The sequence below is a fragment of the Amphiprion ocellaris genome, chromosome 2 (assembly GCF_022539595.1).
Source record: "Amphiprion ocellaris isolate individual 3 ecotype Okinawa chromosome 2, ASM2253959v1, whole genome shotgun sequence".
Classification (NCBI taxonomy): Eukaryota; Metazoa; Chordata; class Actinopteri; family Pomacentridae; genus Amphiprion; species Amphiprion ocellaris.
In genome coordinates this window covers 26,477,736-26,503,442 of record NC_072767.1, presented here as the reverse complement: position 1 = coordinate 26,503,442, position 25,707 = coordinate 26,477,736, and the positions used below count along the sequence as shown (strand labels likewise).

The window sequence follows — 25,707 nt, the reverse complement described above, 5'->3', positions numbered from 1 at the left end:
TTACAACATGTTTGAAAAATTGCTTTTTTTTTCGACATAGTATAGTAAGGCGTTTTTTTTGCGCCAAAATTCATGATGATTTTTTTTTCAAAGAAAACCTTTCTGGAGTGTTTTTCACGCCCTCCTTTACATTATTTCATCATATGGCACGTTTTTACAACATGTTTGAAAAATCAATTTTTTTTTCGACATAGTATAGTAAGGCGTTTTTTTTGCGCCAAAATTCATGATGATTTTTTTTTCAAAGAAAACCTTTCTGGAGTGTTTTTCACGCCCTCCTTTACATTATTTCATCATATGGCACGTTTTTACAACATGTTTGAAAAATGCATTTTTTTTCGACATAGTATAGTAAGGCGTTTTTTTTGCGCCAAAATTCATGATGGTTTTTTTTTTCAAAGAAAACCTTTCTGGAGTGTTTTTCACGCCCTCCTTTACATTATTTCATCATATGGCACGTTTTTACAACATGTTTGAAAAAATCAATTTTTTTTCGACATAGTATAGTAAGGCGTTTTTTTTGCGCCAAAATTCATGATGGTTTTTTTTTCAAAGAAAACCTTTCTGGAGTGTTTTTCACGCCCTCCTTTACATTATTTCATCATATGGCACGTTTTTACAACATGTTTGAAAAATCGCTTTTTTTTTCGACATAGTATAGTAAGGCGTTTTTTTTGCGCCAAAATTCATGATGGTTTTTTTTTTCAAAGAAAACTTTTCTGGAGTGTTTTTCACGCCCTCCTTTACATTATTTCATCATATGGCACGTTTTTACAACATGTTTGAAAAATTGCTTTTTTTTTCGACATAGTATAGTAAGGCGTTTTTTTTGTGCCAAAATTCATCATGATTTTTTTTTCAAAGAAAACCTTTCTGGAGTGTTTTTCACGCCCTCCTTTACATTATTTCATCATATGGCACGTTTTTACAACATGTTTGAAAAATTGCATTTTTTTTCGACATAGTATAGTAAGGCGTTTTTTTTGCGCCAAAATTCATGATGATTTTTTTTTCAAAGAAAACCTTACCATAGTGTTTTTCACGCCCTCCTTTACATTATTTCATCATATGGCACGTTTTTACAACATGTTTGAAAAATCGCTTTTTTTTTCGACATAGTATAGTAAGGCGTTTTTTTTGCGCCAAAATTCATGATGGTTTTTTTTTCAAAGAAAACCTTTCTGGAGTGTTTTTCACGCCCTCCTTTACATTATTTCATCATATGGCACGTTTTTACAACATGTTTGAAAAATCAAATTTTTTTTCGACATAGTATAGTAAGGCGTTTTTTTTGCGCCAAAATTCATGATGGTTTTTTTTTTCAAAGAAAACCTTTCTGGAGTGTTTTTCACGCCCTCCTTTACATTATTTCATCATATGGCACGTTTTTACAACATGTTTGAAAAATTGCTTTTTTTTTCGACATAGTATAGTAAGGCGTTTTTTTTGCGCCAAAATTCATGATGGTTTTTTTTCAAAGAAAACCTTTCTGGAGTGTTTTTTCATGGCCTCCTTTACATTATTTCATCATATGGCACGTTTTTACAACATGTTTGAAAAATCAATTTTTTTCGACATAGTATAGTAAGGCGTTTTTTTTGCGCCAAAATTCATGATGATTTTTTTTTCAAAGAAAACCTTTCTGGAGTGTTTTTCACGCCCTCCTTTACATTATTTCATCATATGGCACGTTTTTACAACATGTTTGAAAAATCGCATTTTTTTTCGACATGGTATACTATGGCGTTTTTTTTTGCGGCCAAAAACAAAACGTATCAACAAAGTTTTCTGTTAGAGTTTGTTTTCTTCTCAGTTTAACTCCAAAGTTTTAAATCCTTTCATTTACTGCAATTGAATATCTATTCCAAATGTCTCACTAATAATCATTATCAGCCTTAAAAACCCACAAAACACCCCTCTATACTCCACCACACTTAGTACAGTCCGGTTCCCCCTTCTATAAATCTGCTTGGAATCTTCTGCTTCCTGTTTGTCAAAGTGGCCTTCTACCTGGACAGGTTTTGTTGGAGCTCATGCAACAAACATTTTGGGTAAGTGCTCTTTAATATGGATGGATGACACTGAATTAGAGTCTGTTTTAATGAGACCTGAGTTAAGATGTGCAGCTCTGTCATTAAATAGGAAATTATTTCTCAGAATTCACAGAGAAAAGTCTGAAATGTTTGCTAGGTTAGCGTCCCACCTGTTCTTTGGCTCAGCTAAAGCTAACTCTCTCCAACTTCTGGATCTCTTGAGTTGCTTGTTAAAATATCTTGCTAGAGGTGCTGAAGCTCAGAAAGTCTGAGATGTTTGTTCAAAATCAGCTCATTCTCAAGTCTTATCTGAACTGTCCTCTTTTGTTTGAACTTTCCCTAAACTTAGGAGTTAATGACAGAGCAGCACATCCAGACTCAGTCTCATTTATGTAGAGATTAAACTTCAGTGTCATTCATTGATGTTAAAGTGCAGTTCTTCAAATGTTTGTTGCACATGCTCCCGACCAAACCAGTCCAGGTGGAAGACGATGTGAAGAGAAAGCTCCAGAGGATGAATATCACACATTTACGTTGGAAATAAATGTCCTTTAATTAGACATTGTCATGCAAAAGTTGGATTTCCCTTTAATGATGTTCATATCTTTGTTGAATGTTTTGTTGATGTTGGTTTCTAAATGTTTTCTGACACTCGGCCCCAAAGATTAAAACCTTTTACTGCTCACAAGCTGCAACAATTCACACATTATCAACTATCTTTCTGACTCAACTAAGATAAAAAAGTGAAAAACTGCATGATTCCTGCATTATGAATGTAAATCTGTTTGGTTTTTTTGACAGTAAACTGAATATATTTGGGTTTGACATTTTATAAACCAAAACAAGAAATGAATTAGTGGAGAAAACAATCAACAGATTAATGGACAAAGAAAATGTGTTTTCCAACATATATGGCTGAATTACTCCATTACAAGATACATACAGTTTTAATTCAATTTTATTTATATAACGCCAGTTGCAAGTCAAATTGTCTCAAGACGCTTTATTTTTATATTTTTTTGTCATATTTAAAATATGACAAAGTAAGAAATTTAAACATCTTGACTAATCGAATTTATTATTTGGTTTTTAAGAGAGAAATGGACAAGTAAAATAAGTTTCTCCACTAAAACTAATAAACATGAGCTCAAATAGAAGGAAGAGTTTTAAATATTGCAGTCCCATGACGAAAAGAATAAAGTTTGTTAAGAAAAAGTAAATCTGCTGGTAGATTCCATTAAAGTCCTAATAATTGATAATAAAGTGTGATACTAAAGGTTTGTGGTGCTAAAAATCTCAAAGATATGAAGTTGAACATGTGGATGGAGGTTGATAAAAGTTGACCAACTCCATGGATTTTCTGGATGGTGGTTAAAGACCTGCTCTTCTAGTGGTCTTCCTTCCAGTGGCTGTAAAAAGTCAGTCCATCCTGGCCGACTTCAACACCTCTTCATGTCAAGTTGTTGTGCCTCGGACCTGGTGGAAACTCCAGAAACTGGGGAAAACCCGTGGAGACTCGAAGAACTCGTGGTGACTCGAAGAACTCGTGGGGCGGGGGAAGGTGTGGTGGGTGGTGGGGGGAGGCGGGGAAGTAGAGGGGGGAGGCCGCCACCCACCTCCCCACCCACTCTCCGCCCTGACTCCTCCCAGACTCCGCCTCAGCTCCGCCCATGTGGTCACTTGAGGAACTACGATGCCAAAGGGACGACGAAATTATTTCTTTTCATCTGATCTGTAGCTCAGTGAGTTAAGGATTTGCCTATGGAGCTGCAGGTCGCTGGTTCAAGACCAGACACTTCTTAAATTTTCTCAAAATCCTGACAAAGACAAACAAAGAAAATTGCCGGTGGTGGGTCTTGAACCTGCGACCTTCCAGTTGGTAGTCACTCTTCTTTTCCCCTGAGCTATTCGCTCAGATACTAATTCTTCTTTTTTTTGCGCATTTATCATCTATTTTTTGTCGTTTTCGATTTTTTTTTTAACTCAAGTCTCGACTCGACCGTTTTTCTCATGGGGGTTGGACTTCGGCCTTTGTGCTGGAGGGTTGAACCTTCAGTTCCAAGACTTTCCAAGCCTCCACACCTCCCGAGTCCTCAGGACCTGAGCTTTCACACCGTCTGAGGGCTGAAATTTTCTAAGTCCCACAGTTGTTCTCTGTTGGATTGAACTTTCACACAGTCCAAGGACTGATATCTTCGAAGTTCCTCAGTAGTTCTCTGTTAGTTTGAACCTTCAGACAGTCTGAGGACTGAAATCCGAAAAGTTCTTGAGTAGTTCTCTGTTAGTTTGAACCTTTAGACAGTCTGAGGACTGAAATCTTAAAAGTTTCTCAGTACTTGTCTGTTAGTTTGAACCTTTCCACAGTCTGAGGACTGAAAACCTAAAGGTTCTTGAGTACTTCTCTGTTAGTTTGAACCTTTAGACAGTCTGAGGACTGAAATCTTAAAAGTTTCTCAGTACTTCTCTGTTAGTTTGAACTTTATGGTTAACAGAAGCCTTAAAACTTGTGACCATGAGTCTTGATTTCACATTTAGACCATCCATCTGAGTTCTTCTCAGACCTTCACCTGTGGGTTTTTTAGAAATCCTCAACAAACTTTGATTCTCTTCACTGAACATTAAAGTTTGTGGAGATCAGAAGGTAACATTAGTTTGATCCATGCCTTCAACTACTAGTAGACTTTATCTGGAAAGGAGTTTTCTGAAATGAGTTCTTAGTAAATCTGTCCACAATCAAACCAAGAACATAGAAAGAGGAAATGTTTGAAGAAACAACTTGATGTTTTCGTTTCAGACTAGAAAACACTCTAAGACCTTTATCTGTATTTGCTCTTTTTGATCGTTTTATTGTCTCCTGTTTAATTTGATCTTCTGAAGTTTAACTGGTGTCTTTTCAAATGTTTTGTCTTTAGTTTGAGTCTTCTTTTATTCTTTTCTAATGTCTGATTTGATTTCGAAATGTTTTGTCTTTTTGATGTTTAATTGTTGTTTTTTCAAATGTTTTATCGGCTTGTTTGAAAAATTTCCTTTTCTTTCCCAATGTTTAATTTTTTGATTAAATCTTTCAGGTTTTTCTTTTTAAAAGTTTTACCACCTTTTAATGTTTAATTTTCTTTTTAAATGCTTCATTGTATTTTCTGTTTAATTCCGATTTAAAGTTTTATTGTCTTTAAGATTTAATTTTCTAATTAAACATTTAATTCTTTAGTTAAATGTTTTGTCTTTTTAAAGGTTTAATAATCTAATTAAATGTTTCGTGTTTTTTAAAATGTTTAATATTATTCTTGTTTCATTGTATTCATTAAATGTTTAATTATCTAAAATCTTTAATCTTTAATTAGTTATTGAATTCAATATTTTGTCCGTTTAATATCATTGAATTGTATTTAATGTTTAATGTTCTTCTTTTTCCTTTGATTTAATTGCTTTTTTTTAAAAATGTAGTTTATTTCTTTAATCTTTTTTTTGGTCAAGATTTTAACCCCAACCTTAAATATGAAACAAACCCTTAAACCACAATGAAAATACTTCTGTTGTCACAATCATGAGTTAGTCAATTATTCAGTTTATCAATTCAACTTTATTTGTTTAGCACCTTTTACACAGATGACAAAACTAAACAAGCAGAGAGAAAAAAAAACTATGCTAAAACTATGACTGAAACTCAAAAACATATTTTTAAAAAAAAAGATTTAACATGGTAATAAAATATGTTGTGTCCAGGGGATGGAGGGAGTTTATTGAAGTCTTCTTGGGCTCACATGGGAAATCACTTGAAATATAAACTTGATCTTCAGTCTAAGGAAACTGTGAACTGCAGAATGACAGAAGAACCAACAATATCTCCTGTTTTCTCCTTTTATGAGTCGACTCTTCTTGTGCTTTCAGACCAAAGAACTACAGACTCTTCACAACCTGCTCAAACTCTTGGTACAGGACCTCACCACATGGGTCAAGAAGGTTTCTGTCTCATTTCTACTCTGAAGCTCACCTTCTCCTGCTCAAACTGCTGACAAATGTTTCTGCTGCTCTAAAGTCTGGCCTCCAGAACTTCCTAAAAACTCTCAAAGTCTCTTCTGCTGCAGGTTGCTTTGTAGAACTGTTGCAGAAAACCTCACTAAACCACATGGAGGGGCCTCAAGATAGTCGTCCAAATGAAACCATACAAAAACCAAACTAGCACAACCCAAACGCTAAAGTCTCCTGCAGCCTACCAGAGAACCTCTGAGAACAGACAATCAGGACAGGAACTCTTACCTTCTGGACAACCAACGTTGGTTCATAAACAAGAATACAGAATGTGTCTGACCAAAAGCCTCTAAAGACTCACTACAGCCACGATAAAGACACAACTCAGATGCACTAAACCCACTAATCAATGCACACATTAGCACCATGTGCTAACTGTGGCTAAAGAACCGCATCTACCAAGTGGTGAAGAGAAGCAGAGGAAATGTTTGTCTGCAGGAAGACACTGAGCTGCTCAGGTGTTCCTGATAACACTGAGCTGCTCAGGTGTTCCTGATAACACCAAGCAGCCACCTGGACAGCCAATAGGAACACAGCTTACTGGAAGTCCAGAGGGCTGGCTTAGTGAAGGAAATTTAGTTTAAAGTTGAAGCAGAAAGTTAACAAAGAAAGTTGAAAACCACCTTCTGATACCTGAAATCTCTGAGTTTTCACACAAAGAACACCTGAACATGTCAAACTGGTTTCATAGTAGAACCATCATTGTAAAAACGTCATAGTATGGTGTGTTGCTCAAAAAACATTAGGACCCGGCTGTCTAGGGTCGCAGGGGAGCAACACAAAAACAGGACAAACAATAGTTTCCAGGGGGTTAGGAGGATATTTATTTGAAAGAGTAAGTTTACACAACACAACATGTGAGCAGAAAAATCACAAAGTCTGTCTTTAGTTCAGCTGAAAATATTAGTTTTTGTCTTTTTTCTTTTCTTTTCTTACAGTTACAGAAATGGTTTGATTGCAGTGATTGCCTCAAAAGGTTGTGCAATAAAATATGAAGTTAAGGTTACAGTCATTTTTGTCCAGGTCTGTTTCATGAGTTTATTTTTTTAAGATAATTCTGTTGAACCACGGTTCAAAAGCAATGTCTGATTTTCATTGCTTTATTTTCATAGAATTTTTATTATTTATTTTATTATTATTTATTTAAAAAATGTCATAGTTTAGTATGTCGTCCAAAATGTGGAAAAAACGTCATAGTTTAGTATGTCGTCCAAAATGTGGAAAAAACGTCATAGTTTAGTATGTCGTCCAAAATATATTAAAAAACGTCATAGTTTAGTATGTCGTCCAAAATATATTAAAAAACGTCATAGTTTAGTATGTCGTCCAAAATATATTTAAAAAAGTCATAGGTTAGTATGTCGTCCAAAATATGGAAAAAAAAGTCATAGTTTAGTATGTCGTCCAAAATATGGAAAAAAAAAGTCATAGTTTAGTATGTCGTCCAAAATATATTAAAAAAAGTCATAGTTTAGTATGTCGTCCAAAATATATTTAAAAAAGTCATAGGTTAGTATGTCGTCCAAAATGTGGAAAAAACGTCATAGTTTAGTATGTCGTCCAAAATATATTTAAAAAAGTCATAGGTTAGTATGTCGTCCAAAATGTCACAAAAAAGTCATAGTATAGAATGTCGCTCTAAAAACGTCATAGAAAAGCCTTTCGTCCACAAAACGTTACGTCCCGGCTGTCTGAAGTAGGTGAGCAGCAACACAAAAACAGTCCAAACGCTGGTTTCCAGAGGGTTAGAAGAGTATTTATTTGAAAGAGTAAGTTTACAACAACACAACATGTGAGGGGGTTAAAAGCAAATGGGTGTTAGTAAAATAAAAATAAACAGATCTATGAAGTTAAGGTTACAGTCATTTTTGTCCAGGTCTGTTTCATGAGTTTATTTTTTTAAAATAATTCTGTTGAACCACGGTTCAAAAGCAATGTCTGATTTTCATTGCTTTATTTTCATAGAATTTTTATTATTTATTTTATTATTTTATTATTATTTATTTAAAAAATGTCATAGTTTAGTATGTCGTCCAAAATGTGGAAAAAACGTCATAGTTTAGTATGTCGTCCAAAATGTGGAAAAAACGTCATAGTTTAGTATGTCGTCCAAAATATATTAAAAAACGTCATAGTTTAGTATGTCGTCCAAAATATATTAAAAAACGTCATAGTTTAGTATGTCGTCCAAAATATATTTAAAAAAGTCATAGGTTAGTATGTCGTCCAAAATATATTTAAAAAAGTCATAGGTTAGTATGTCGTCCAAAATATGGAAAAAAAAGTCATAGTTTAGTATGTCGTCCAAAATATATTAAAAAATGTCATAGGTTAGTATGTCGTCCAAAATGTGGAAAAAACGTCATAGTTTAGTATGTCGTCCAAAATATATTTAAAAAAGTCATAGGTTAGTATGTCGTCCAAAATGTGGAAAAAAATGTCATAGTTTAGTATGTCGTCCAAAATATGGAAAAAAAAGTCATAGTTTAGTATGTCGTCCAAAATATGGAAAAAAAAAGTCATAGTTTAGTATGTCGTCCAAAATATATTAAAAAAGTCATAGTTTAGTATGTCGTCCAAAATATATTTAAAAAAGTCATAGGTTAGTATGTCGTCCAAAATGTGGAAAAAACGTCATAGTTTAGTATGTCGTCCAAAATATATTTAAAAAAGTCATAGGTTAGTATGTCGTCCAAAATGTGGAAAAAACGTCATAGTTTAGTATGTCGTCCAAAATATATTTAAAAAAGTCATAGGTTAGTATGTCGTCCAAAATGTCACAAAAAAGTCATAGTGTACAATGTCGCTCTAAAAACGTCATAGAAAAGCCTTTCGTCCACAAAACGTTACGTCCCGGCTGTCTGAAGTAGGTGAGCAGCAACACAAAAACAGTCCAAACGCTGGTTTCCAGAGGGTTAGAAGAGTATTTATTTGAAAGAGTAAGTTTACAACAACACAACATGTGAGGGGGTTAAAAGCAAATGGGTGTTAGTAAAATAAAAATAAACAGAACTAAAAGTGAACTTCACATTGACATTGATGGGCATTCCAACCAGGAACCAAGTAAAAGATAATCAATATGAAAATTTTTTTTCGTTAAATCTTTGTTAAATGTTTTACCACCTTTTAATGTTTAATTTTCTTTTTAAATGATTCATTGTATTTTCTGTTTAATTCCTATTTGAAGTTTTATTGTCTTTAAAATTTAATTTTCTGATTAAACATTTAATTTTTTAATTAAATGTTTTGTGTTTTTAAAGGTTTAATAATCTAATTAAATGTTTTGTATTTTTTTAAATGTTTAATATTATTCTTATTTAAAAAGTGTTTTTTTTAAAAAAATGTTTAATATTCTTGTTTAAAAAGTATTTTTTTGAAATGTTTAATATTATTCTGCTTTAAAAAGCATTTTTTTAACTGTTTAATATTACTCTTGTTTAAAAAGTATTTTTTAAAATGTTTAATATTATTCTTGTTTAAAAAGTTTAGTTTTTTTTCTTTTTTTTTTTAAAAGTTATTTTTTTGGCCTTTTTTTTGGCTTTATTTAGGTGCAGTGAGAGAGAGACAGAAAACGGGAGAAGAGCAGAGGGAAGACATGCAGCAAAGGACCACAAGTGGGAATTGAACCCGGGCCGCTGCATCAAAGACCAGCCTCTGTACATGGATCACCTGCTTAACCTGGTGAGCTATACTGGCACCCATACAATATGTTTTTAAATGTTTAATATCATTCTTGTTTAAAAAGCGTTTTTTTTAAATGTTTAATGTCATTCTTGTTTAAAAAGCGGATTTTTTAAATGTGTAACTGTCTGAGGTATTTTCTCTGTAATTTTTAATAATGTTATTTTAAAAATTTTGTTTAATTTCATACTTACGTGTTTTGTATCGTCTTTAATTTTCTAATTCAATATTTTGTCTGTTTAATATAATTTAATGTAATTTAATGTTTAACTCTATTAAACAGACAAAATATTGAATTAGAAAATTAAAGACGATACAAAACACGTAAGTATGAAATTAAACAAAATTTTTAAAATAACATTATTAAAAATTACAGAGAAAATACCTCAGACAGTTACACATTTAAAAAATCCGCTTTTTAAACAAGAATGACATTAAACATTTAAAAAAAACGCTTTTTAAACAAGAATGATATTAAACATTTAAAAAAAAAATTAAACAAGAATAATATTAAACATTAAAAAATATACTTTTTAAACAAGAATAATATTAAATATTTAAAAACATACTTTTTAAACAAGAGTAATATTAAATATTTAAAAATATACTTTTTAAACAAGAATAATATTAAACATTTAAAAATATACTTTTTAAACAAGAATAATATTAAACATTTAAAAAATACTTAAAATTTTTTTTTTAAGTTTTATTGTGATAATTTTTCCCCCTTTGATTTAATTGCTTTTTGTTATGTAGCTTATTTCTTTAATCTTTTTTTCTGTCAAGATTTTATCCCCAACCTTAAAAATGAAACAAACCCTTAAATCACAATGAAAATACTTTTGTTGTCACAATCATGAGTTAGTCAGTTATTCAGTTTATCAATTCAACTTTATTTGTTTTGCACCTTTCACACGGATGACAAAACTAAACAAGCAAAGAGAAAAAACAAAAAACTATGCTAAAACTATAATTAAAACTCAAAAACATATCAAAAAAAAAAAAAAAAGATTTAACATGGTAATAAAATATGTTGTGTCCAGGGGATGGAGGGAGTTTATTGAAGTCTTCTTGGGCTCACATGGGAAATCATTTAAAATATAAACTTGATATTCAGTCTAAGGAAACTGCAGAGCGACAGAAGAAGCAACAATATCTCCTGTTTTCTCCTTTAATGAGTCAATTCTTGTGCTTTCAGACCAAAGAACTACAGACTCTTCACAACCTGCTCAAACTCTTGGTACAGGACCTCACCACACGGGTCAAGAAGGTTTCCTTCTCATTTCTACTCTGAAACTCACCTTCTCCTGCTCAAACTGCTGACAAATGTTTCTGCTGCTCTAAAGTCTGGTCTCCAGAACTTCCTAAAAACTCTCAAAGTCTCTTCTGCTGCAGGTTGCTATGTAGAACTGTTGCAGAAAACCTCACTAAACCACATGGAGGGGCCTCAAGATAGTCGTCCAAATGAAACTGTACAAAAACCAAACTAACACAACCCAAACACTAAAGTCTCCTGCAGCCTACCAGAGAACCTCTGAGAACAGAGAATCAGGACAGGAACTCTTACCTTCTGGACAACCAACATTGGTTCATAAACAAGAATACAGAATGTGTCTGACCAAAAACCTCTAAAGACTCACTACAGCCAAGATAAAGACACAACTCAGATGCACTAAACCCACTAATCAATGCACACATTAGCACCATGTGCTAACTGTGGCTAAAGAACCGCATCTACCAAGTGGTGAAGAGAAGCAGAGGAAATGTTTGTCTGCAGGAAGACACTGAGCTGCTCAGGTGTTCCTGATAACACTGAGCTGCTCAGGTGTTCCTGATAACACCAAGCAGCCACCTGGACAGCCAATAGGAACACAGCTTACTGGAAGTCCAGAGGGCTGGCTTAGTGAAGGAAATTTAGTTTGAAGTTGAAGCAGAAAGTTAACAAAGAAAGTTGAAAACCACCTTCTGATCCCTGAAATCTCTGAGTTTTCACACAAAGAACGCCTGAACATGTCAAACTGGTTTCATAGTAGAACCATCATTGTAAAAACGTCATAGTATGGTGTGTTGCTCAAAAAACATTAGGACCCGGCTGTCTAGGGTCGCAGGGGAGCAACACAAAAACAGGACAAACACTAGTTTCCAGGGGGTTAGGAGGATATTTATTTGAAAGAGTAAGTTTACACAACACAACATGTGAGCAGAAAAATCACAAAGTCTGTCTTTAGTTCAGCTGAAAATATTAGTTTTTGTCTTTTTTCTTTTCTTTTCTTACAGTTACAGAAATGGTTTGATTGCAGTGATTGCCTCAAAAGGTTGTGCAATAAAATATGAAGTTAAGGTTACAGTCATTTTTGTCCAGGTCTGTTTCATGAGTTTATTTTTTTTAAATAATTCTGTTGAACCACGGTTCAAAAGCAATGTCTGATTTTCATTGCTTTATTTTCATAGAATTTTTATTTATTATTACTTTTGTCAGAATAAAATTATTTCTGTGACCATTGTGGGTTTTTCTTTCATTAACCGAGGGGTACCAACAATTTTGTCCACGTATGTATACCAGTAAAACTTCACTGATTTTTATGTGAATGTTCTTAAAGAATGTTTTAGAGATGAATGATGACAGATGAGGGGATATCCTGTCCTGAAGATGACTAAAATTTGACTGAAACATCATAGTTTAGTATGTCGTCCAAAATGTCACAAAAATGTCATAGTTTAGTATGTCGTCCAAAATGTGGAAAAAACGTCATAGTTTAGTATGTCGTCCAAAATATATTTTAAAAAGTCATAGGTTAGTATGTCGTCCAAAATATATTTAAAAAAGTCATAGGTTAGTATGTCGTCCAAAATATATTTTAAAAAGTCATAGGTTAGTATGTCGTCCAAAATATATTTAAAAAAGTCATAGGTTAGTATGTCGTCCAAAATATGGAAAAAAAAGTCATAGTTTAGCATGTCGTCCAAAATATATTAAAAAATGTCATAGGTTAGTATGTCGTCCAAAATGTGGAAAAAACGTCATAGTTTAGTATGTCGTCCAAAATATATTTAAAAAAGTCATAGGTTAGTATGTCGTCCAAAATGTCACAAAAAAGTCATAGTGTACAATGTCGCTCTAAAAACGTCATAGAAAAGCCTTTCGTCCACAAAACGTTACGTCCCGGCTGTCTGAAGTAGGTGAGCAGCAACACAAAAACAGTCCAAACGCTGGTTTCCAGAGGGTTAGAAGAGTATTTATTTGAAAGAGTAAGTTTACAACAACACAACATGTGAGGGGGTTAAAAGCAAATGGGTGTTAGTAAAATAAAAATAAACAGAACTAAAAGTGAACTTCACATTGACATTGATGGGCATTCCAACCAGGAACCAAGTAAAAGATAATCAATATGAAAATTTTTTTTCGTTAAATCTTTGTTAAATGTTTTACCACCTTTTAATGTTTAATTTTCTTTTTAAATGATTCATTGTATTTTCTGTTTAATTCCTATTTGAAGTTTTATTGTCTTTAAAATTTAATTTTCTGATTAAACATTTAATTTTTTAATTAAATGTTTTGTGTTTTTAAAGGTTTAATAATCTAATTAAATGTTTTGTATTTTTTTAAATGTTTAATATTATTCTTATTTAAAAAGTGTTTTTTTTTAAAAAAAATGTTTAATATTCTTGTTTAAAAAGTATTTTTTTGAAATGTTTAATATTATTCTGCTTTAAAAAGCATTTTTTTAACTGTTTAATATTACTCTTGTTTAAAAAGTATTTTTTAAAATGTTTAATATTATTCTTGTTTAAAAAGTTTAGTTTTTTTTCTTTCTTTTTTTTTAAAGTTATTTTTTTGGCCTTTTTTTGGCTTTATTTAGGTGCAGTGAGAGAGAGACAGAAAACAGGGGAGAAGAGCAGAGGGAAGACATGCAGCAAAGGACCACAAGTGGAAATTGAACCCGGGCCGCTGCATCAGAGACCAGCCTCTGTACATGGATCACCTGCTTAACCTGGTGAGCTATACTGGCACCCATACAATATATTTTTAAATGTTTAATATCATTCTTGTTTAAAAAGCGTTTTTTTTAAATGTTTAATGTCATTCTTGTTTAAAAAGCGGATTTTTTAAATGTGTAACTGTCTGAGGTATTTTCTCTGTAATTTTTAATAATGTTATTTTAAAAATTTTGTTTAATTTCATACTTACGTGTTTTGTATCGTCTTTAATTTTCTAATTCAATATTTTGTCTGTTTAATAGAGTTAAACATTAAATTACATTAAATTATATTAAACAGACAAAATATTGAATTAGAAAATTAAAGACGATACAAAACACGTAAGTATGAAATTAAACAAAATTTTTAAAATAACATTATTAAAAATTACAGAGAAAATACCTCAGACAGTTACACATTTAAAAAATCCGCTTTTTAAACAAGAATGACATTAAACATTTAAAAAAAACGCTTTTTAAAACAAGAATGATAATTAAACATTTAAACAAAAAAATTAAACAAGAATAAATATTAAACATTAAAAAATATACTTATTTAAACAAGAATAATATTAAATATTTAAAAACATACATTTTAAACAAGAGTAAATATTTAAATATTTAAAAATATACTTTTTAAACAAGAATAATATTAAACATTTAAAAATATAACTTTTTAAACAAGAATAATATTAAATATTTAAAAATATACTTTTTAAACAAGAATAATATTAAACATTTAAAAATGTACTTTTAAACAAGAATAATATTAAACATTTAAAAAATTACTTAAAATTTTTTTTTTAGTTTTATTGTGATAATTTTGTCCCCCTTTGATTTAGATTGCTTTGTGTTATGTAGCTTATTTCCTTTAATCTTTTTTTCTGTCGAAGATTTATCCCCAACCTTAAAAATGAAACAAACCTTAAATTCACAATGAAAATACTTTGTTGTCACAATCATGAGTTAGTCAGTTATTTCAGTTTATCAATTCAACTTTATTTGTTTTGCACCTTTCACACGGATGACAATAACTAAACAAGGCAAAGAGAAAAAACAAAAAAACTATGCTAAAAATATAATTAAAACTCAAAAACATATCAAAAAAAAAAAAAAAGATTTATCATGGTAATAAAATATGTTGTGGTCCAGGGGATTGGAGGGAGTTTATTGAAGTCTTCTTGGCTCACATGGGAAATCATTAACTATAAACTTGATATTCAGTCTAAGGAAACTGCAGAGCGACAGAAGAAGCAACAATATCTCCTGTTTTCTCCTTTAATGAGTCAATTCTTGTGCTTTCAGACCAAAGAACTACAGACTCTTCACAACCTGCTCAAACTCTTCGTACAGGACCTCACAACACGGGTCAAGAAGGTTTCCTTCTCATTTCTACTCTGAAGCTCACCTTCTCAAACTGCTGACAAATGTTTCTGCTGCTCTAAAGTCTGGTCTCCAGAACTTCCTAAAAACTCTCAAAGTCTCTTCTGCTGCAGGTTGCTATGTAGAACTGTTCCAGAAAACCTCACTAAACCACATGGAGGGGCCTCAAGATAGTCGTCCAAATGAAACCGTACAAAAACCAAACTAGCACAACCCAAACACTAAAGTCTCCTGCAGCCTAACAGAGAATCAGGACAGGAACTCTTACCTTCTGGACAACCAACCTTGGTTCACAAACAAGAATACAGAATGTGTCTGACCAAAAACCTCTAAAGACTCACTACAGCCAAGATAAAGACACAACTCAGCTGCACCAAACCCACTAATCACTGCACAATTACCATGTGCTAACTGTGGCTAAAGAACCACATTTACCAAGACAGCTATCCAGTACAAAGCCCTAAAACACACCAAGAAACACATTAAAGACGATTTTACTGCTGGAAGCTGCAAGCCAACGCCTAAAGAACAAACCAAAGCAACAGAGCCAAACCCGGTTCTGTGGTGAAGAGAAGCAGAAGAAATGTTTGGCTGCAGCTAAATAAAGCAGGAAGACACTGAGCTGCTCAGGTGTTCCTGATAACACCAAGCTGCTCAGGTGTTCCTGATAACACCAAGCAGCCACCTGGACAGCCAATAGGAACACAGCTTACTAGAAGTCCAGAGGGCTGGCTTAGTGAAGGAGATTTAGTTTAAAGTAAAGCAGAAAGTTAACAAAGAAAGTTGAAAACCACCTTCTGATACCTGAAATCTCTGAGTTTTCACACAAAGAACACCTGAACATGTCAAACTGGTTTCATAGTAGAACCATCATTGTAAAAACGTCATAGTATGGTGTGTTGCTCAAAAAACATTAGGACCCGGCTGTCTAGGGTCGCAGGGGAGCAACACAAAAACAGGACAAACGCTGGTTTCCAAGGGGTTAGGCGGATATTTATTTGAAATAGTAAGTTTACAACAACACAACATGTGAGCAGAAAAATCACAAAGTCTGTCTTTAGTTCCGCTGAAAATATTAGTTTTTGTCTTTTTTATTGACCAAACTTTTCAGGAAGTAGATGAAGAATAATTGAAGCTCTCATGTAGAAGTCCAACTTATTTTGGATCCTTGTGGAGAGTTTAATCTTAGAGTTTGTAAAGCTGTTGAGTTTTTAGAGTCACATGGATTGTTTTGACATTTAAATACCGAGTCCTGAAATAAAATTACAGTTGTGGATTTCTGTCATTTAGTCTGGACTAAACAAATAACAGCAGCATAAATCTCAAACGTCATTATGAGGAGTCTGGATTGAGGTTTCTCTCTTGATAATGATCAAAACTTGAAATTTAGGTTGGTTTAAAGGAATATTCCACCTTAAATCTTTGAATGTTGACCTAAAAGGTTGGTTTCAGGAAGTATTCCACCTACAAGGTCCTCAAACATCCACCTTAAAGGAACATTCCACCAAAAATCCTTGGACATGCACCTAAAATGTTGGTTTAACCGAGTATTCCATCCAAAATCCTCAGAGACCTGAGGGGCTGGTTGAAAGAAATATTTCACCTAAGACCTCAAATATAGACCCGAAAGGGTGGTTTAGAAAAAAATCCTTCAATGTAGACCAAAAAAGTTAGTATGGAGGAATATTCCACCTGAAATGTAGACCTGAGAAGTTGGTTTGGAAGAATATACCATCCTAAACATCCTTAAATGTAGACTAAAAGACGGTTTGGAAGAAAATTCCACCTAAAATCTTCCAATGTAGACCTAAAAGGTGAGTTTAATGGTATATTCCACCTAAAATTCACTACTGTAGACCTTGGAGGTTGGTCTGATGGTATATTCTACCCAACATCCTTGAACATAAACTTAAAAAGTTCGTTCAAAGGAATATTCCACCTAAAATCCTTCAATGTAGACCAAAAAAATCTTGGTGTAAAGGAATATTCCACCTTAAATGTAGACCTAAAGGATGGCTTGGAGTAATATTCTACTCTAAAATCTTCCAATGTAGACCTAAAAAGGTTTAATCTGATGGTATATTCTACCCAACATCCTGAACATTTACCTAAAAGGGTTGGTTTAATTGGTATATTCCCAGAAGAACCCTTGAACATTAGGCTTAATGGTATATTCCACCCCAAAATACTTGTACATATACCAAGGAAGTCAGTGGTAAAGAAATATAGACCAAAAGGGGATTGTTTAAAGGAATATTTAAACTGTTTACTTTCATTATTTAATAATCTGTTATCAGTCAGAACCCTGGCAAACTTATTTTCATCAGTTTTTTAGTGGAAGTCACAAATAAAGGACCTCTTGGTTTTTCCCAGCGTTAGTGAGTCCAAAGCTGCTGTTTCAACACAGGACATGTTCCATTGCATCCACAAACCTCTCAGCACTCAAACACCCCACAGACAGGAGGCCGGCTGGACCGAGGGCTCGGCAGCGTCCTCAGGACCCACGAGTCGGGGGGAGTCTCTGAACTTGTTGGTCCAGTTTTGAAGGCCTCTGTGTGGTCCAGTAGAAGTCCACGTAGTCGGTGTTGCTTTGAACCGCAGCGACTGGCCTCCATCAGGTGGACCGGCTCGTCCTCGTAGGACTCCTCCTGTAGCCTTGAGGGGACCACAGGAACATTCAGTAGCTGTTGGAGTTTCTTCCTGTCAGGATCGTGTAGAACGGCTCTGAAGAAATCTTGTACTTGTCTTATCTGGAACAATCTAACAGCCTAAACTGTTAACAGCGGTGTAAAGAAGCAAACACACAGGCATAGATTAGGACTCAAACTAGATTTATTTCAGAAAACAAATCAGCTTAGAGGCATTTGTTCACACATGTGGCTGAATAGGAGGCTGTCCAATCAGATTTGAGGTCTTCACTCTGTAGGTTGTTTGCTTGGTGAGACTCTTGGACCTCCATCAGCTGACGTGGATGTTTGATGGTCTTCCTCTCTAGTGCCAGATGATTCATCCATGAATTCAGCAGCTACAGACTGAAATGAAGCTCATGCTGCTGTTATTGAATTCCTGTTCCAGATCAAATGTTCAGAGCTCACCTTGAATGCAGCCGTCTGCTGTCTGGATAGTTTTTCTCATTGTAGTCTTCAATAAAGTCTTTTTCCTCATGTAAGGATGTGGTGAGACTCTTTCTCAGTCTCTGCAGACGTCCCTCATTGTGCATCTCCAGAGAAGAAACAGAAAAACTGGTCACTGCTTCAGCATCACAAACGCTCTCCAGCATTGAGAGTGTTTTAGGAATTACTTCATTGTGTTGTGAACTTTGAAGGAGCAGAAACTTTACAGCTGCCAAAGATATGAGCTCCAATTCTGGATGTTTTAGGAAATGAAGTTCATCAAATGAACACTTGATATTTGCTGATAACTCATTACATTACTGAAGAAATCTAACAAAAACCTGTAAACTCTCAGGCAGCATTTGTTAAAGTTTGTCTATAATTCTATCATCATGTTCTGGAACCAGGACTCTGCAGAAGTTCCTTCAATCAGATACTTGTGTGTTTCTATTGAAGGCCTCAGGTTTGAACGTACAGCAGAGGATTAGAAAGGAGTGATTTTAATATTTAAATCAGTCCAGTAAATGTTTGGAGTAAAAATTATTAAAATTTTGATTTAGATAGATTTGTGTCAAATAATATTGTAGAGTCTCACTTAAATATATCCAAATGAGTTCAGTGTATTTACATTTTATAGAATATTTGATTTCTTAATCTCAATACTGTAGGGTCTGACCCTAAATATTATAATAATGATGTCAATTTAAATAATATTTTAGTGGAGAGTCATATACTTTAATCAGCTAAACTTAATAAATAAACATAATAAATATCACTGTACAATCTTAACCTGAACATTCATATTATTGAGGTAAATTTACATAAATCATGATATTCTAGAGTCTTAACTGGAATATGTCTAACACGTGCTGATAAACAACAATAACCCGACTTTCAGATAATATTTGTTGTATGTGATTGTGAGACTAAATTCCTCCACATTCTGGAACTGGACTGCATTTCCCAAAATGGAAACATGGACAGAATTTAATACTCATGTATCCATGGCAATGCTAACGTTTCTGCTTCTTACCAAAGTTCACAACACAAGTAAAGATTTTAATGTAAAACTTCAGGGATGACTGCTAACCATAAGTATTCTGATCAATACTTCATGATCAATATCAGGACAGATGTTACAACTCCAGCTGTTGCATTAGACTGCAGTTATTCACAGAGGAATTAAAACATCACATTCCTCATAAAAACTAGATGGGACTTTTATTAAATAAAGTGTTTGTGAATAAACAGTGTAAAAAGTGCAAAGCAGCTCCATTAAATCAGGAGATGTGAGACTTCCACAGCATGGATCACCATCTGCTGTGTTGATTCATAGCTGAATGTCAGAATGAACTGAGATAGAAAAGCTGCTTTGAGCTGCAACATTACAGTCTGACAATCCAACACCATCACAGTTTTCATCTGGTTGTTTTGCTCCAACATGCTGTGAAGTTCAGTTTTTACCTGAATCAATACAGAGATTCTATTTTCAACCAAGACTGGAATAAAAATTAAAATGTTATGAGGTTATTAATGCAACTAAATCATTTCAGATGGAAGGATTTACTTCTAAGTTCTAATTCAAGTTTCAGTTGGAGCACATTGCATTCACAAAGAAAAACAGCGATACCTGCATAGCAACATTTAATAAACCTAAAGCTCCAACTGCGACCAAGAATTATCTGATGTAGTTATTATTATAATCTTTACTGAACCAGCCCTGGAATTAATAAAAATCTGTATATGGATATGATTTTCTCTGATGGGACCACTATGGAATCCGTAGTAACAATTAACTATCCTTTGAAGGGAAAGATTGAGTCTTCAAAATAATGTTTATACACATCAGGAAAAGAAAGACTTTTATAATATTTCATTTGTATAAGTACTTCTACACATATAGATTCCTCTTTCAAAGTTTTATCAAATCACGATAACTCTGTGTCCTGTTGTACAATGTTTTCCCAACAGATGGCATTACCTTCATGAATGGAGCATCGACAAGTGACGTCTACAACACAACAGAAATGTCTGGAAGCCAGTGGCCACCACTTTGAGCACTTCTTGTAATTGTAGAGGCCAAAGATAACTTTTATTAATCTCATGATGTCTGAATAAATTTGGTATTGAAATATTTATGCAAGTTTTTCTTTTCCTGATGTGTGTAAACATTATTTTGCCTGACTCTGTATAATGGGTTTCTGACAGGTCACCAGGCAACATCTTTTTATAATAATGACAAACATACCTGCATTCTACAGGAGTGATTTTCCTCATGTGCAGGTAAAGATGTGTGAGGAGCTTAGAGATGACAGGAGCAGGAGTCATCCTCACTAATTCAGCTTCCACCTAGAAACAGAAAGACCACAAACAAACATACTGATATACTCTCAAACGTTCAACCTCACAGCCTCAAAATATCTGTTTAGGAAGTGTTGTGTTCCTAAATTCTGCTGAAAGCATTGACAGACATTCTCTTACAAGGTTGGGTAAAAAGCAGCCTGTCCTCTGAGCTACTGAGAAATCTTCCTGAACAAAGTTTCTACGTGTAAATCAGCTCAACAAAAACTAAAGCCTCAGTCAGAGATAACAGGTATCGCAAATTATGAACAACTTTCTTTGTTAACTCAGCCTTTCTGCTTCAACCTCACATAAAAAGGGGAGTTTAGCTCGTCAGGTGACTGAAAATGAATGGCTTGTGCAGTTCTAGATCCAAAAGTAGGATGTTTCAATTCATGTTTTATTACAAATACATGCAGTAATAAATAAATACAATGGCTGGTTGTTAGTTTATTCACTATTAATGTCATTTTATACACTGGATTGAACTTGAGCAGTGGAAGAGAGAAGGAATTTAATGAAATTATGGAGATTCAGAGAGGTAATGTTGCGCAATGTGAAGTTAAGCGCTGTTTAATTCAAACCAGCTGAATGTTAAACTTCAGTGCAGCTGAACGAGTTTCAGTTAACCTTAAAAGTAAAATAACTTTTTTAAAAGCTAAAATACACAGCACAGAAATACAGGTTGAGAAGTTCCTTCTAATAACGAGGACAGCTGCGTCAGCAACTAACACAGGTGTTCAGTGGTAAGTTAGCCACCTGTGTTAATTAGCCCGCTAGCTAACTTAGCCGCTTAGCTAGCTAACGCGTCCGGACCAACTGCTCAAACACGACAAAACACAACTCTTCACAAGTCGCTGACTTAACGTACAACAAAACAACGCTACTGGTTAGAAGTATTTATCTTCTTACCGTGTTTTACTCCAAAAACAAAGTCAACAGCAGCCAGAGATGCTACCAGACGGCCGACCACAGATATACGCTAGCGTGCTGTCTTCTATGTTATCTATGGTCTGACCAATCACTGCTCTCTGGCTCCGCCCTCTGAGAATCTTGTTGTCGTTTGGCTCCACACTTGCTGATAACTTCCGGTCTCAGAAAATGAAAAAACAGACCTTTTTTTCGTTTCTGTCTCTTACTGATTTTATTTTTTTGTTATTCTAAATATAAAATGAAAATCAAAGCATTTTTAAAATTTCGTATATCCTTTTTTGATCATGAAAAGGAAAAACGCCTTGTATTTCAAATTTAATTTTTGTATTTTGAAAACAAAAATCAAATAACCACTTGTTTTTTGTTTTTCAATACCCGTTTCAGAACAGAAAATCCAATTGCCAAAATATACACGGACCGTTTTCTATTATACTTGTGACATTCAACTGCATGTGGTTCAGAAAATATCACCAGTTAACTTCTGCATTACCAATTTTTCATGGCAGCTTCAGTATTTGTTTCAACTCTCCCTTAATCAGACTATTTGACCTACTTGCCTAATATTGCATATTTTGAATCAATGCCGAAATTATGTTAAATAATACTAAAAAGTTCAGGCATTTATCTTTGTAGCTCCTGAGATATTGTCATTCAATCAACCTCTAATTTGAATGTGCAAATAAAGATGACAAAGGCAAATCTACAGGCAATTTAAAACATAACATAGTTCAGTAAGTATTTGATATGTCAAGCTAATGATTCACAAATATCTTTTTTAATGTCCATTGTTCTGCCCTGCAGCAGAATTTCGTGTCCTGCAGTGCCCTCTACTAATTTTTTCGTGGAAATTATGTTAAAGCAGGGCATTTTCGAAGAGAGAGGATCTGAATGTTGCTGCTTCTTCTCCTGCTGTTTTCATTTCAATGTTGTGGCCTTGGAAAGTACTTGTCTGTAAGTATCTCAGTTTGTTTGACTTGCCTTTTTCTATTGTGTGTTTATGTACTGATTTTATTCTGATTTATATTTGCAATTTGTTCTTGTTACAGATTTACGGTTCAAAATAAAGTGATCTTCAATCACAAGAAAAGTCACGCCTTGAGTTTTGAGGAATCACACGTTTGCTAGCTGTCTACCTATGAAACAAGAAAACTCATAGGGAGGACATTATATCCATATTACACGCTGTAAAGAAAAGGTCAGACAAATCAGAAATGGTTGAGCAGAAAATGTAATGATTTGAAATGTGTTTCAATAGTTTTTGGTCAACAGTGGAGCTCCGAGGCTCAGAGGAATGAGACGTATCAGGGTTTGGTATAATACAAGACAGTACAGGTATGTTCAATTCATTGTTAGTTGAGTGGAGATGATTGCTGGTAATTTGCTCTCTCACAGGTTCCTGACTGGTTTTGAGAATTTAACCAGCTCTGTTTGGGTCCCAAAGGTCACAGATCTGACCTCTGAGCTTGCACCATCTAAATCCAGGATCCCGGCTGGATGCACCTTCAGCCTCAGGGCTCCCAGCATTCTGCTGCCTCAGAGGAAGTTTCAGTCCTCTGGGTGTCAGAACAGCTGGACACCAGACCTGGAGGTGGAGGAGCAGCAGTTTGCTCTAACGGGGGAAACCTGTTGGAAAAGCCGCCTGCTCACCGTGGCGTGGAGCTGCTCTCTGGGGAGCCTCCACTCACATGAAAAATCTCCACAAAATGGAAGAAAAAAACCGCATGGAGGCAGCCAGGTCTGCTCCTTTTGGGAACGCCGGCGGTGGAGACGTAAACCAAACAAGCATGAGTTGTGTAGAGTGAAGCAGGTCTGCAGGCTGGGGAAGCTGGTGCTTGGTACAACAAATTACTGCTCGATGTCTCACAACGTTTTTCCTCTCGCTGTCAGTGTGAGCTGCTGGACGATGCTGTGCTTCCAACACTGCACCTATTCATGCCGGCTGTCCATTCATCATCAGCATTTAGAGAAAACAGGCGGGACTGTTTGGATTCTCAGCACAAGGCCGTCCAAAATACGAAACCCGAGCCTTTCTGTTCAGTGTGAACACGGCCGCAGTAAACATTAGCGCTCATGGCTGAGGACTTGGAGACCACAATTGTTCCATCTGGCACAAATGTTCAAAGCATTTCTGGCAGAATGACTTTTCTTTTTTTTTTTCTTTTTAAAGCAGACGTTCACACCCTGCCTCATCTTTCAGACCTTATTTTACTCTTCCAGGCAGCTGTGTTGATCTTGAACACACAAGTACAAATTTGAGATACTCATTTTTTACTTGAATATTTGCTGCTATTTAATACATTTAATAGTTTTTCCAAATTTAAATTTGACAAACCAGAGTCCAGGCACAACACTAGCATGCAGCTTCCACAACAAAATCATAGTTTTTACTTCTGATATGTTACTGTGAATTCTAAATGTAATACAAGTGTAATTACACTTAAGTAACTACTTGTATATTTACAATTTAAGTAAAGAATTTGAAAATGTAGTCCACAAACTGGCAAAAAGACATTTTTATCATGAACATGAACAGTTGAATGAAAGTCATACTGAAAGATGGACACTGCTGTCTTTTGCTGAGCTCCAGCTTTTGTATTCGCAGCTAATTTTGATCAGTTTTTACAATTACAAACTATTAGGTTGCATGTTTTATCCACTACTGTTACACTTTGAGCCCTCTGATTGAAGGAGAAAAAAAAACATCCAATGCATTTTGTAATGTGGATGCTACACTTATTTACTAATAATCAGTAAAAGGATTTTACAGTGCAGATATTTATGATTTCTATTCCAAACCTCTGCATGTGTTTAAGTGCTGAAAATCATTGGTCTGTAAGATACTATCAAAACTTTGTCCAGTGATTTTCCTCTTTTACCTTTGAAACAACTTTCTGAAATCAGAAAAAATTTGAATACTGATGTCTGAAGTTGATGTTGAAACTCACATTCAACAGAAGTTTCATTTACACAAATGCATTTTGATACCGTGAAAGGATGACTACAGAGTTGGAAAAGACTGAGACTGTATCCTGATCAACAGCACACACTCCTCTGAAGTCTTCATTGCTGTTTCACTTTTTAATCTCCCTCTTAAAACATTACATATCAATCATTCATTGCTATTCTTTACTTGAGTCCCTCAATCAGCAGCAGTCAGGTAGAATGAAGGAAACTCCTGCTTCAGGTCTGAATAGAAACCCTGAAAAATACCTTTAAGAAGTAAGTAATTTACTAAGTTACAACCTAACAAGCAGTTCACACAGTGCAGCACTATTATTAACATTAAACTGTCAAGTCAGTGTGCTGAAGTGAAGCAACTCATGAGGTGCTACTTCATTCAATAAAGTTTTATTTTTGCGGTGGAACTAAGTGAAATGATCTCATCCCACAGGCGTTTTCTATTTGTTTGAAGAGAATGAGATTTCAGTCACCACTGGACTTGGTGACTTGTTAACATGAATATGGTCCACAGTTCTGCTCCCTGGCGGTCTGAGCAGCATTTATGGGCCTTGGCCTTCTCAGCGTTTGTTCACATGGTGTTTTTATGGAGGGAAACGTCTCCAGCGGCGGCCCTTCATTTCTCCACAGGGGAACTGACCACAGACTTCCTGGAAAAGGCCTGGTGGCCGAGCAAAGACAGCGAGTCCGACTCAGCGGCCAGATGGGACGAGCTGACCTCACTGGAGCACTTGGAAAATGCTGTACATGTTGATTCCAGGTTTTTGCAATTTTTGTAAAGTAAATAATAAAATTTCCCCAGAACTTCCTGGTATTTTCTTGGATTTTACATGGAATTTTCATAAAATTTTATGAGGATTTTCCAGATTTTTTGGAGATTTTATGGGAGTTTTCCTGGAAATTTCAACATTTTTCAAGGGATTATATGGGAATTTTCCAAGAATTGTAATGGAATTTTATGGGAATTGTGTGGGAATTTTCTAGAAATTTTCAGCAATTTTCCAGGAGTTTTTCCTGACATTTTATGGTAAATTTCTGTGGATTTTATGTGAAGTTTCAAGGAATTTTCCAGAATATTTCAGAAAATTTCAAGGAATTTTCATGGGAATTTTCCTGTAATTTTATGGGAATTTTCCAAGTTTTCTGGATTTACTTTGGAAATTTTCCACTTTCATGACAGTTTTCCTGAAAATATTCTGAAAACTTCCAGGAATTCTCTTGAAATTTTTCAGGAGTTTTCCTGAAAATTTACACACACAT

The 25,707-nt window shown here is 34.4% G+C and overlaps 1 protein-coding gene and 1 long non-coding RNA gene across 10 annotated transcripts in view; one reads left to right on the top strand and one right to left on the bottom strand.

The window, feature by feature from the left end:
- LOC129350376 (kinesin-1 heavy chain-like) overlaps positions 1-25,183 on the top strand; it is a 118,930-nt gene extending 93,747 nt beyond the window's left edge. For 3 of the 9 annotated variants that reach the window (XM_055016764.1, XM_055016745.1, XM_055016761.1), the window contains 2 exons: positions 9,611-9,743; positions 10,942-12,094. In XM_055016764.1, coding sequence (XP_054872739.1) covers positions 9,611-9,743; positions 10,942-11,037 — 229 coding nt within the window. In that variant the 3' untranslated portion in view covers positions 11,038-12,094. Of the gene's footprint in view, positions 1-5,921; positions 5,994-9,610; positions 9,744-10,941; positions 12,095-13,603; positions 13,739-15,025; positions 17,165-20,187 lie in introns of those variants that run through there. The other 6 variants (XM_055016744.1, XM_055016740.1, XR_008603757.1 and 3 more) reach the window with 5 other exon arrangements.
- LOC129350378 (uncharacterized) lies at positions 17,918-21,574 on the bottom strand. Its single transcript, XR_008603760.1, has 3 exons — positions 21,469-21,574; positions 20,465-20,565; positions 17,918-18,323 (listed from the first exon to the last, which is right to left on the bottom strand). It is a non-coding gene; the product is annotated as an uncharacterized LOC129350378 (long non-coding RNA).
- Positions 25,184-25,707: the final 524 nt, after the last annotated feature.